At 49.7% G+C, this 12615-nt stretch overlaps 1 protein-coding gene across 3 annotated transcripts in view; it reads right to left on the bottom strand.

The window, feature by feature from the left end:
- Positions 1-12615, bottom strand: part of DIP2B (disco interacting protein 2 homolog B) — a 46605-nt gene that overhangs the window by 13054 nt on the left and 20936 nt on the right. For 2 of the 3 annotated variants that reach the window (XM_017730753.1, XM_017730755.1), the window contains 18 exons: positions 12319-12462; positions 11917-12036; positions 11127-11324; positions 10806-10897; positions 10271-10381; positions 8962-9085; positions 8346-8455; positions 7532-7634; positions 6487-6551; positions 5894-5987; positions 5031-5150; positions 4350-4464; positions 3625-3764; positions 3285-3421; positions 2905-2985; positions 2659-2786; positions 1825-1939; positions 394-595 (listed from right to left, as the gene is read on the bottom strand). In XM_017730753.1, the coding sequence (XP_017586242.1) occupies positions 394-595; positions 1825-1939; positions 2659-2786; positions 2905-2985; positions 3285-3421; positions 3625-3764; positions 4350-4464; positions 5031-5150; positions 5894-5987; positions 6487-6551; positions 7532-7634; positions 8346-8455; positions 8962-9085; positions 10271-10381; positions 10806-10897; positions 11127-11324; positions 11917-12036; positions 12319-12462 (2199 nt within the window). The remainder of the gene's footprint in view (positions 1-393; positions 596-1824; positions 1940-2658; positions 2787-2904; positions 2986-3284; positions 3422-3624; positions 3765-4349; positions 4465-5030; positions 5151-5893; positions 5988-6486; positions 6552-7531; positions 7635-8345; positions 8456-8961; positions 9086-10270; positions 10382-10805; positions 10898-11126; positions 11325-11916; positions 12037-12318; positions 12463-12615) is intronic. The other variant, XM_017730754.1, reaches the window with a different exon arrangement.

Here is a 12615-nt window from a genome sequence, read left to right as displayed (position 1 = left end):
TCCCCACCATCACAGAGCCAGGGCCCACACCTGTGGAGAGACATCAGCACTTTGGGAAGGAGCAGAGCAAAGGTACCGAGAGTCTCTGCAGGATCCCACCGCTCCTGGGCACGGATGCAAGAGGAGAGGGAATGAAGCCTCACTGATGGAGGTCAGCAGGCACTGCTGGTCTCTATTCATCAGGAGGGAGAATCCCAGTGAGTTCAAGGGTGGGAATCAAAATTCCTGACTAACACATGCAAAGACGGGCCTGGGACACACCCCAGGCACGGGGCACAAGACAGGCTCTGGTCCCCAGCAGGTGGGACAGGGAGCAGGACATGAGCCGGGGTTCCTGGGGCTGAGGCACTGAGCCCCAGTTTAACAACACCAAACAAAAGGGGTTCAGGTTACCTGGCTGTTTCTGCCTGGGCTTTGGCAAGTTTGTCACACAAGTGTGTGGGCACATGAGGATGTTGCAGGGGTGCAGAGAGCCCTCCAGAAAGTGCTGTTTGGTTTGGGAGATGTGGATCCCTCCCAGCGGAGTTTTTGGCAATGTGTTGGCTGGCACGAGAGCAAGGCAGTAAACACCCACTTGGTGAATGCTGTCAATTGCCTAGAGAAAGGAGAGATGGTCACTGGAGCTCCTGGCACTGCTGGCACAGTCTGCTGTTGCTGATGCACTGACATACTGCAAGGCAAAGCCCTGGACTTTTAAGGTGCCGGAGGAGTGAGTCAATCACTGACATCCCATTTCACCTCTGCACCACCAGCGAGTCCTGCAGTGAGCCTGGGTATATCCCTGCCTTTAGAGCCCATTTCACAGACACCCAATCCATTTTTAAATCTTTCATGACCAAAATCCCAAAATATCCACAGTTGCTTGATGAATCACACGATTCTGATCTCGGGATTGTATCCATCTGTCTCCTCTGAACCATCACACTCTGTTCCCTCCCGCTTGCCTCAGCGTTCAGGCATCTGATCCATTATTCAGAGCACCAGGTACTTCCCTGATTTTCCACCCTGGCTGCACACTTCACTCCCTGGATGTCATTCCTGGAATGACACACATGCAGTGCAGGCAGCTCTCAAAGGAAGTACTTGCTACTCATTCTTTTAGGACCACACTCATTCAGCTGTTCTGGCCTTTCCCTGCCCATTGGGTCCCTGCTGAAAATGCATCTCCAAAGAAAAGGGCGGCTTTAAAGCCGAACTCCGAGCTCCACATGATCCAGACTAAAAGCAGAACTCCAAAGCCTGAGCACACATCCACTCTGCAGTTCTCAGAGGTGACTGCCAGAGCCCCTCCGCTCTCATGGAATTCCAGACTGGTTGAGGAATTTCTTCCCAAAAATTAACTTAAATTTCTCGTCTTTCAGTTTGAAGCCGCTCCCCTTGTCCTGTCACTCCAGTTCCCTCAGGACACAACAGAACAGCTTGGACACAGCAGATGCACCCAGCTTGTGACCCTGCACAAACACCCTGTGCCAAGAGGGATACAAAGCTTGTGATACCTCCATGCCTGGGCTCTCTCCATGCCTGGGCTCCCTCCATCCCTGGGCTCTCTCCATCCCTGGGCTCTCTCCATCCCTGGGCTCTCTCCATGCCTGGGCTCTCTCCATGCCTGGGCTCTCTCCATGCCTGGGCTCTCTCCATGCCTGGGCTCTCTCCATGCCTGGAGGGATACAAAGCTTGTGATACCTCCATGCCTGGGCTCTCTCCATGCCTGGGATCCCTCCATACCTGGGCTCTCTCCATCCCTGGGCTCCCTCCATCGGGGCCACGCCTGTGTCCTCTGCTCTGCCCACACCCCAAAACCAGCACAGTTTCCCCTGGCTGTACCTGCAGCACCCGACTCATCCACTGGAAACTGTCCTCCTCGGAGGCATCCGGCCTCTGCTCTGCCACCACCACGATCCTCTCGTCATAGAACACAGACACGGAGAACACAGCAATCCTAAGGAAAAGGACAGGGCCACACTCCAGTTTCACTCCTTGGAAACAGGAAGCCAAGGAGAGATTAAAGACAGAAGTTGTTAAACTAACCATGGGGCAAAAACAAGAGAAAAAGCATCAGACAATTAACATTGAGTCAAAAGGAAAGACTGGGAAGTATTTAAGGGGTTAATTCCACTTTCTGATGAAATTTCCACATGGCACAGTCCCCCGTTCTCCCAACCTGCTGTCACATTCCTGTTCCAACTTCTGGCAAAGCACAAATGAAAGGAGATTTAAAGGCACCTACACGATGGTTTAAAATCTCTCGCTAAGTCTCACAGACATGAGCTCCAGCCCTGCCTGAAGATCTAGAAAATTATACCCAGAACTGCTAAATAAAAACCAAGTATCTTTGGACATTAATGAAACTCTTCCTTGCTGCCCCAGCCAGCAGCTAACGACTAAAACTCTGCAGAGGCAGAGAATTAATTTCTCCATGTGGCTGACGTATCTTGTTACTTGACTGCTTTCCCTAAAGCACCGACTTGATGAAAAGCTAGGCTGGATAGTGGGAAAAAGATCTGTGTTGGGCAGGATGAGGGCAATTACCACCTAAATCAAAAATATATTTACTTTAACTGAGCTACTCAAAGAGAAAGCCAAGAAAGTACTAAAGCTTCTGTTTCACTTTATTACATGCAGCAGCTTATGGGGAGGGACAAGGTTTCTTGTGCTGACCTTCCTCTGTAAACTGTTTTTATTGACTCCACAGCCAGTCCAGTGGCCACAATGTCGTCGGCGTTGTGCCTTCGCCCGCTCACTGTCAGCAATCCGTCCATTTTCCCAACCACAAACACCAAACTGCCCTGCAAGACAAGGAGGCATCCGTGAGGAACTCACAGCGAGCTCTTCTTGCACATCCTCTCACCCCAAAAGCTTTTCTCTGAAACACTGAAGGCCGGAGCTCCGAACTTCCTCACGTACAGGTCCAACAAATCCCAGCAAGCCGGAACGCACGAAGGGCACTTCCCCCACTGGAGAGCCAGAGGAGTTCACAGGGATCACCTGCAACACAAGGGAGGACACGGGAGGCAAAGTGGCCTGAGGATGGCAAAACCTTCCCCACCCCAAGAATTGCACTTAATGCGAGAGGAGGGAAGAGGAGAAGGGGAGGGAACCCTCGGTACAGCTGGGTGGGAGATGTTTGTGGAGGGAATTCTGAGTGTCTCTAACTGCAAGGGGTTTTCCAGTGCATATTTTTAAAAAACAACATTAACACTTCAGTTACAGACCCAAGAGGTTATACAGGACCACCAGTTTTACACAGGAAATGGGGCAAGAAAGATGCATCCTGCTAGACATACCTCGAAAGTATTCTTTGTCACCCCTGCCAGCCCATAGTACATCATTCCTCCTGCTCTGGAGCTCACACAGATTTCACCAATCTCATCTGTTTTACAGAGCTGGGGTGGCCCATCTGGTTTCACGATACACATCATGCCTAGGACAAATCAGGCTTTGTTAAAGCAGCTCCCAAACTTTACCCTGTGTGAGAACTGACACATTTAATCGTGACAGAAACGACTGAGTCTGGTGCTGCCCCACCTCCCCCGCTCCGAGGCTGATACAGGAGAGAACATTGACCCGTTCTGCTCCTAAAACATCCCCAAAACCATCTCACACGAGCCTCCTGCCCGTTTTTACCTCCTGGCATCACATGCCCGACATCCTGGACAGTGAGAGCAGAGTTTTTATCTTCAGTGTTGACCCGAATCACACCGAAACTCAGCCCGTTCATGGACAGGATGGCTCTGCCCGGCAAAGGGGCCCCGGGGACTCCAGGCCTGGGAAGGACACAAAAATCAATAAATACACTCAATCAGGCACCCAGGCTTGGTGTCAGACTCAGATGGGGATGGCACAGCACCAGAAATCCGCGCATTCAGTGTCTCTGCTTTGCGTAATCATTTCAAACTGTGATGGCAGCAGGGATCCCCACCCAAAGGAGCCACGTTTTCAATCCCTAAGGAACTGTGCTCCTGGATGCTGCAGCTCCTCTGCCAGCTCATTGTCTCACCCCATGGCAAATCCCAGCTCCCAGGCCACAGGACTGCAGGGCTGTTTCTTACAGAACGCAGCAACGGACAGAAACAGAGCACGAGAATGTCCAAATGATCTCGAATCTCATCTCAGATTCAGAACAGCTCCCAGGCTGTGGAAATCAGGAGCAGGAGAAGCCGTGCTCAGGCACTGCTGAGCTGTCACACACCTCAGAAATCACTCGGATCTCAGGAGGGAGGTTTAACAGCTCAGCGACTCGAGTACCTGAGCGCACACAGTAAATGTCAGAGGAGTTTATTACACCCTTAAATCAACTGTGACCAACCCAAGTGTGAACAAAGCCTAGCCTGGATGACTCAATCCGTTACCTCCGGATCGCCACGGTCATCGCTTCGGGGGAGGTGGCACAGGGACAAATTGCCTCTGGTTTGAGCCCATGGCTCTGAAACAAGCTCAGGAAGGCATCACAGGAGGAAACAGACCCTAGGAAGAAAGAAAAGATGCCACTAGGACTTCACAGAACTTGATTTCATGCCCATCTACAGGAAGGGTCAGGAGGAGGATCTGGGAAACTACAGGAGGAAGGGGCCTCAAGTTGTGCTGGGGAGGTTTAGGTTGGATATTAAGGAAAATCTCACTCCAAGGATGGTCAGGCATTGGAACAAGCCCAGACTGGATGTCCAGACATTGGATTCTACCCAGAGCAGTGGTGGAATCACCGTCCCTGGAGGGGTTTAGAGGACGTGTGGATGTGGCACTTGGGGACAGGGTTTAGTGGTGAACACGGTGCTAGGTTAAGGGTTGGATTCGATGGCCTTAAAGGTCTTTTCTGCCTGAACAATTCTCTGATTTTATAAACATTGCTCCCCATCCAACTCTCCCTTCTCCTACTTTGCAGGATCTCTCCCAACCCAAAGGATGGCAGCACCTTGTCCTGTGCCCAAGCACCACGAGGCAGAGCTCTGCCCCAAATGAGACCCCCTCAGAAGCTGATCCTGATGCCAGGGGGCTGCAGTGAGAGGCCTGGGAGAGGGGCTGGGGACACTCACAGGGGTTGGCGCCGTCGGTGACGATCAGCATCCGCAGGGAGCTCAGGCTCACGTCTCTTTGGTCCCGATGGGCCATCATGGCCCAGTGCAAGTCTCGACACTTCACTAAAGCAACTTTTGCTGCAAACAACGCAGAAACAACACTTCAGGACAAATCACAGCTTTCCAAGAGTTATTTTCATATGGATACACAGTCTGAGCCCCCCCACGTGAGGGAATTCTCACCTAAGCAAGGAAGCCTTAAACAACTGAGACTGCAGGAAGAGCAAACCCAACACACAACGGCATCTGCTGTGGCATCCAGGCCACTGCCACCACCTGAGCCAGGGTCTGTCATCCTCACAGCTCCTCCTTCAAAGGCCATAAATCATTATCACTCTCTGCAAGCCCTCAGTGAGGCCAGGGATCAAGTGCTCTTGCTGCACTCTGCCATTTTCTTGGTTTCATAAAAGAAACTGGCTCCGAGTCACAAGATCCCCATCCTGTTCCCCAGCATTCATGTGGCATTAGGACTTTGTGCACAGAAATAAATGGCAAAGTCCCCTGTCCTCCCAAGACTTCCTGTTCCAACCTCTGGCAAGTTACCAATGCAAGGAGTTTTACAAGTATCTACATGACTGGGGGCTTAAAATCTCCCCTTGAGTGTCTTAGAGACAGGAGCCCCAGCCCTGCCTAAGCCATCTAGAAAATCATATCTACAGCTGTGAAATAGAAATCGAGTATCTTTGGACATCAGTGAAACTCTGGGCCCTCGAGATTTGGCACGGAAGAGCAAGAAGGATTTAAGGCATTTGGGATTTTAATGCCCCTCACTCATGGATCCTGAGAACTCCAAGCTGAAGCTGTGGATCATCCCGAGTTACCTTTGTGGGCGTGAACCCTCTGCACCCACGAGAGAGGGCAGGTTTTCATCACAGAATAGGGCACGCTGATAGTGTGCAGCTTGTTCATTACATTCTGAAAAGCAGGAAAAAGATTGTTAGGAAAGGGATCACAAACCTCTCATGGAGCAGAAATAAGTCACCCTCAGTCCCCATCAACTTCCACCCCATCATGAATTCAGAGAGGTTTAGCCAGGCTGACTCTGTCGTTCCCCCAGAGAACTGCCGATCTGGCAGGGAGAGGAATGGTTGTTTTAACAGGTAATGGTCCTCAACCAGGGACTCAAGTGCTACTGTTATCACAGAATCATGGAATTCTGCAATGGGTTGGGTTGGGAGGGACCTTAAACCTCATCCAGTCCCACCCCTGCCATGGCAGGGACACCTCCCACTATCCCACGTTGTTCCAAGCCCCGTCCAGCCTGGCCTTGGATGTTTCCACAGATGGGGCAGCCCCAGCTTCTCTGGGCACCCTGTGTCAGGGCCTCCCCCCCTCACAGGGAAGAAATTTTTCCTAATATCCCATGTAATCATTAATCTCTCATTACAGAGAGTTCTGGAACGCTTCAACCCACCGTCAGAATGCCATGCCACAGCCCTGCGTCCTTCTTAAAATCCAACACATTCACTATTGTTTCACCTGGGAAAAGAAAGGTGCAGTTGGCAAGTGCAATGTGCCAGCTCAGCTGTGCCCATCATTTATGCCAGAATCTGCACACGGATGAACCTGTCACTGCTCTGTCAGACCTGCTCCACGGGGCACCCGCAGCAAGCCCAGGGCGTTACTGATCAGAGTGTTACTGATCAGAGCTCCTTGTGGCGCACAGTAACAACTGCACATCCATTCCCGAGCAGGAACACGTCCAGAATGCTGCAAGGAAATCACATTCCAGCCTGCAACGTCCCTGAGTAGGACAGGAAGGGTCTGAAGCTCATTATGCACGAGCAGCGGAGCCAGAGAACATCATTCAAGCCCTGACTCTCAGCAGTGATGGGAGCTCCAGTGATGGATTCTTCAAGGCAAATTTTGCATTTTAAAGCAATATGACCTACAGCTCTAGAAATAGTTTCATTAATGGATGTAGGAATTAGCTTGATTTACAAGGCAGACCAGAAGAAACCATAACCTACAGCAAAACCCTCTGGAATGGCACCAGCATCTTCCAATCTGGGTTACCCAAAAAAACCTCACAGGACCAGAGCAGCCTCAGCCCCAGAAGCTTTGGTATTTGCACGCTATCAGCACCAGAAGTTTGTGAAGACACTTCTATGGGCCATCAGTACACTGAGAGGGGACCTGAGACTGTTGGAAAATGCTCCATTTTTCATTCATTTGCTCCTCTTTTGGTTCACCAGAACAGACTCAGTAACTTCATAGACATGACATAAATCCCACTTTTTATTCCTCTTCATTATGGCAGTGAAAATGATGCAGTTTTGGATGGAAAAACATCACAGCTAGTTTTCACTTTTGGGGGAGAATGAATCCGCACTTGAAAATTTTATTTACTTTTTCCAGTAAATATTGGTTACTCAGAGACAGCTGCTAAAGATATGAGAGGCAACCACTTAAAACAATGTTGAGCCTTCATTCCTCTGATGTTCTGTGCTCTCACCCACCTTCAGAGTAGTTGCAGGCCTGAGACAAGGCTTGGCAGTGAGCCAGCATAGCCACACGGGACACGGTGACACCCATGACGCTGCCCTCTTTGCTGGTCTTGTACTGCACAAGAGAGAGGAGAGTCAGGGGGGGGCTCTGGATCCCACACAGGAAGGAAATTAAATCACAGAATCCACAGGAAAATAAAGTTTTCTCTAAAGCTGCTGAGACAAACCCAAAAACCATCTGTGTGTAAGACGGGATCAGCAAAGCTTAGACCCGAGGAGATGGTTATTGTGGCAGCACCCATGGAAAATCTCCACGGAGATGGGAGGAAAATGAACGTGTTTGTGTTGGTTTCACTATTGCCACTGCTCACGACATCTCTTCCTGATCCCGTAAGGAACTGAAAGCCAACCTGTAATTTCAGGATGGCTGAACTAGCACCCAAACCACTGCAATCCCCACAAGTCGCCTTCTGGCCTAGGAACAACAACCAGCACTACCAGGAAGAACAGAGAATTCAAACTGCTGCTGGCTCAAGCACTGCCAGGAATGTGTGTTATCAAACACCATCCCAGAGCTCAGCTCTCTCCATCCCTCACTTTTTGGAACAAAAACTGTTCTCCAACTTATTCCGAGCAGTGCCCAAGGCCACGAAGGGATTCAAACCTAAAGTAAGCTTCCCAGCAGGATGTCCACAGTGAAAGACTTGTTTCAGTGGCAGGCAAGTGGGAAGTTTAAGGGAGTGAGGTGCAACCATTCTCTCCCTGGTGATTAGAACATTCAATTCAGCTCACGGAAGGTACTTTCTATTCCCCATTCACTACTTACCTCAATATATGCTGGCTCAGTTCCTGCTGCTGAGATGTTGGGCTGCCAGTCCTTGGGAGATTTGGAGAGATATTTTGAATCTGTCACAACCCATTTGAGTCTGGGCCAACCTGGAGCCAAAATTAAACGGTACATTAATATCAGTTTATTTATTGAGGGATTTATATTCTGCAAGAATACACTAAACCCCATCATTTGTCCAAGTTCAGTTACACAAGCAAAATTCCAAGCCAAGCCCAGCTACCAGCCAGAAAGTTCATCTCATTTCTCATCAGGGAGTTCAGTGGGCAACAAGGTACTTCCTCTCCTCAGGGAAGATCCCTGCAGCATTCCTAAATAAAGCTTGTGAATAAAGCTGCCTTGGAACCTGCCAAATGCCACTGAAGGGACCTGAGCACAACCCTGGCTTGGGAGGTCGTTCCTTGTGACCCCCAGAACACCAGAGCAGTTGTGTCACACACATGGGTTGATCTCAGCACAAATCCTACAATATTTTGGTGATGGGATCAGGAGTTGCCCCTTTGCCCCTCAAGCGCTTTCAGAGTCCTGACAGCTCCTTTCAGATGGCTCAGCTGCAGCTGAAGTACAATCAAAAGCCAGTCTATAACCAACTCACCTTTAAACTGCACAATTTCTCCATTCTGGGTTTTTGGGAGCCCTTTCAGACACACTTCAGTGGTGAGGGCCAGAGCAATCCCACAGCTCCCCAGCAGGAAGCCGATCTGCTGCCCACCAGCATCCTGAGGGAAGAGGGGAAAAGTCATTCCTGTTCAAAGATGACAGAAGTCAGCTTTCCCTTACCAAAATCCAAGGTTTGATAATGCTTTGCGGACTGGGGGTAACGTTATGGTGAGGAAAAGAAGCAAACAACCCATTCCCACACACACTCAGCATCCCAGAATCACTACTGGAGGGACTTAGGCTAGTGGAAGGTGTTCCTGCCCATGGCAAATGATGGAACTGGATGGTCTCTAAGGTCCCCTCAAACTCAAAGCACCCTGTGATCCCATGAAACGTGACCTTGGCAAGATTAAAACGCACTGGATGTGAAATCCAGGGAAAACAAGTGCTCCTGCCCAGCACCCAGGCATGGAGCACACCCCATCTCCTGGCATTAATGGAAACCCAGATGCTGCAAAGAGGAATCGGGAGGCAAAAAAAGCAAAACATGTAATTACACCGGAATAACGAGACCTCTCTATCCCCTGGAGCCAATCTCTGTTGCACAATGATAAAATGAGGAGGCTCACTCAGAAACTGATTGGGCAAATACTGGAGAAGTTTTAATTTTGCATTTGGTTGCTATAGCAGTCTGTCACAGTGCAGAGAATGAAATCAAAGCTCTGTGAGTCCCTGAGTGTTCCCAGACCAGTTCCCAGCTCACTGCCACCTCTCCTGCCACCATGTTTGCCACGAGCCTCTTGCTTTTGTTTCCTCTTATGGAATCCTACAGTTTCACACAGCTTTCGACAGGGCACTAATATGGCAACAGTGCAAAACTTCTGGTGAGGGTAAAGAAAACACTTTGTTGAGCAAAGAATTTACAGAAAGTGCCTCCAAGTCTTCAGGAACACTGAGCACCTCCACCTCCAGCAAAGTCAGAGCCTGGCAGAGCTCAGCAAGGCTGGATTGAGCCCCCTCCCATCAACCAGGGGGCAGATCCACACTAAAATCTGTTCTGTATAAATTATTTGCAATAAGGAAATGAACACTGCATCATTTAGGAGAATTGACCATCTCCAGCTGCTCAGCACAGCTCTGGTCAATATGTTTTTCCATTTTTAAATGCCATTCCGGGCTCCCAAAGGTCCTTGTTGGTACAGAGCTGCTCAGGCAGCAGCTGGAGGCTGTGAAACGCTGTCAGAGGCTGATGGCCTGACTTGGTTTCCATCCCACATCGCTTCTCCAAGTTCCATCAACGTTACCTTTCTGGTAAGAGGTACCTCTATAGGCACTGGGATCACTTCTGCCAGCAGACAGCCGTAAAATGCCACCATGAACATCACGGGGTCGTTGTTGGGATACACAAGGGCTACCTGCAACCCACACATGTGTGCTGTTACTTGAAACAAGTTAAAATTTCAAAATCCAGACCTAGAGCGACTAAAACTCAGACAAACTTGGTGTTATTTCACATTCTGCCTCCCCCAGAATGTATGGAATGTGCCTGAGCTCCTCACGCAGTGCCCGGGCACGTGAGGCTCACACACAGCCAAGACACAGACATCAAAGCCTGCACTTCCCTCAGAGCTGCGTGCTCTTCCTCAGACGTATTTCAAAGCCCAGAGCCAAGAAGCTGCTCACAGAGGAGCCAGAACCCCTGAAAACTCACACCAATTTCTGTCCCAAGCAGCCTCGTCCCCGGGGTTAGAGTCTCACTGTGGTGTCTGTGCTAAGTTCCAGCCCCCAAGCCCCTTGTTTTACTCCAGAGCGAGAAGCAGAGAATCCCAAAGTCATTACCCTGTCTCCAGGTTTTAACACGGGTTCGTTTTTGGTCCCCAGTTTATTAAGCAGGGTGTAGGCCAGCTTGAGACTTCTGCTCCAGAGTTTGCCTGGAACACAGAGAACAGAGACTTGCACAGCTCTGGATCAAGCAGCACAAGAGAACAGCTCACATCCTGGCTGTTTTTACCATCAACAGCCACACTGCTCTGTCTACAACACTCTCAGAGACCAGGAAGGTTTTCACAACCCCTGTAAACCCACGAGCCCTGTGCTCTCTCCACTGCTGCTCTTTGGGAGCAGCTGAGCAGGGGAAGGCAGGGCGGAGGCTCAACTCACCATACGTGAGGGTATAAACTGGTTTTCCTGTCACATCCAGTGCTGTCAGACAGGGACATTTAGCCTGAGTGGTTCCCCAGCGCTGCAGAGCTGCTTCCAAGGCAGGAGGCCAGTTACAGACCACTCCCAGGGGCTCTCCCTTCACCGGGGTCATCTGGCGGCCCTCGGGCTTGGGCTGGTTCGGGTCGGGCTGCGGAACTAAGAAAATTCCATATTTCCAGTATCTGTTGGGATATTTCTAATATAATCCAGATAAAACAATATTCTCCATCTCTGCCCATTTGTCACCTGACAGTTCAGCTTGAAATAAACTCAAAACAAACCTAAAGGAAAAGAGGAAAAGCGTTTAACAACTCATTCCATCCCATTTCCTAAGAAGTCTCACTCAAAACAAGACATCACGAACGGAGTCTTCCCACAGGATGTTGTTCAAAGGTGTTCAACACATCTGGGAAAGGAACACAGAACTGGAAAAAAGAAATCCTTAGCTGGAATGAAATTACCAGTGAGGACAATCCCCTTTGGGAAATTAATGAAAGTAGCCTAAGAAAATGAAGGGGGTTTAAAAATCTATTTGCCTTTTTTAAGAAGTTTAGTGTTGAGGAGGAGGTCCCCCAGAGCTCAGCAGAACAGTGAATTACTTCAAACACTGGTTTTGTGTCAGACTGTTCATGGAGGCTGCTGCAAAGAGCGAATCTGAGTCAACCTTGAGAACAACAGCACAGAGAACTCAGCTCCCCGAGTGTCTAATTGTAACAAATGTGCATAAAACTGTTATTTGCGCTATTACCTTCCACAATTTCTTCAAAATCATCCACAAAGAATTCCTTCAGGGGTGGTCTTTTAGGTCTTTTCAAGGTGTTCAACAACTGCTGAATTTTTGTGGAGACTCTGCTGCTCACAGGAACACCTGGAGGGAAAGACCAGAGCGCTGAGTGCCACATCCAGTCGCTCCCTGGACACCTCCAGGGATTGGGACTCCACCACCTCCCTGGGCAGTTCCAAGGCCTGCCCACCCTGTCCACGAAGGAATTCCTCCTGAATGCCAAACCACGACGGCGGCACAGTAACGTCTTAATGCCAGTGCCAAAACCATTCCAGTTTTGTGATGTGCTTCAACGAGCTAGACTGGAGTTGGAAGAACAAACCCTGCGATTTAAGCCCTCTCTGAAAACTGCAGAAGGTTTCGTACCATCTGCAGTGTCCATGAGGCTGGAGCGGTTGGATCCCTTGTGCATCCCCTTCACGATTCCCGAGGGAGGGAGGTCGATGGCTGCCGGCCGCGCTGAGGGGGTGGAGGTAGTTGCTGTGACATCTGGGGGGACTGAGAAACTTTCTAAAAAAAGAAGAAAGCTGCTAAATACACCTTTTATTATCTCCGACAAGCAAAGTGTCAGTCAGTCAGCTGTTACCAATAATCCTAAGGATTGAAGGGTTGGATGTATGGGAACCCTCATTAATGCTAAACACACTGATTCCTAAAGGTTAA

Source organism: Corvus brachyrhynchos, unplaced genomic scaffold, assembly GCF_000691975.1.
Source record: "Corvus brachyrhynchos isolate BGI_N302 unplaced genomic scaffold, ASM69197v1 scaffold933, whole genome shotgun sequence".
Classification (NCBI taxonomy): domain Eukaryota; kingdom Metazoa; phylum Chordata; class Aves; order Passeriformes; family Corvidae; genus Corvus; species Corvus brachyrhynchos.
This window is presented reverse-complemented; position numbering and strand designations above follow the sequence as displayed.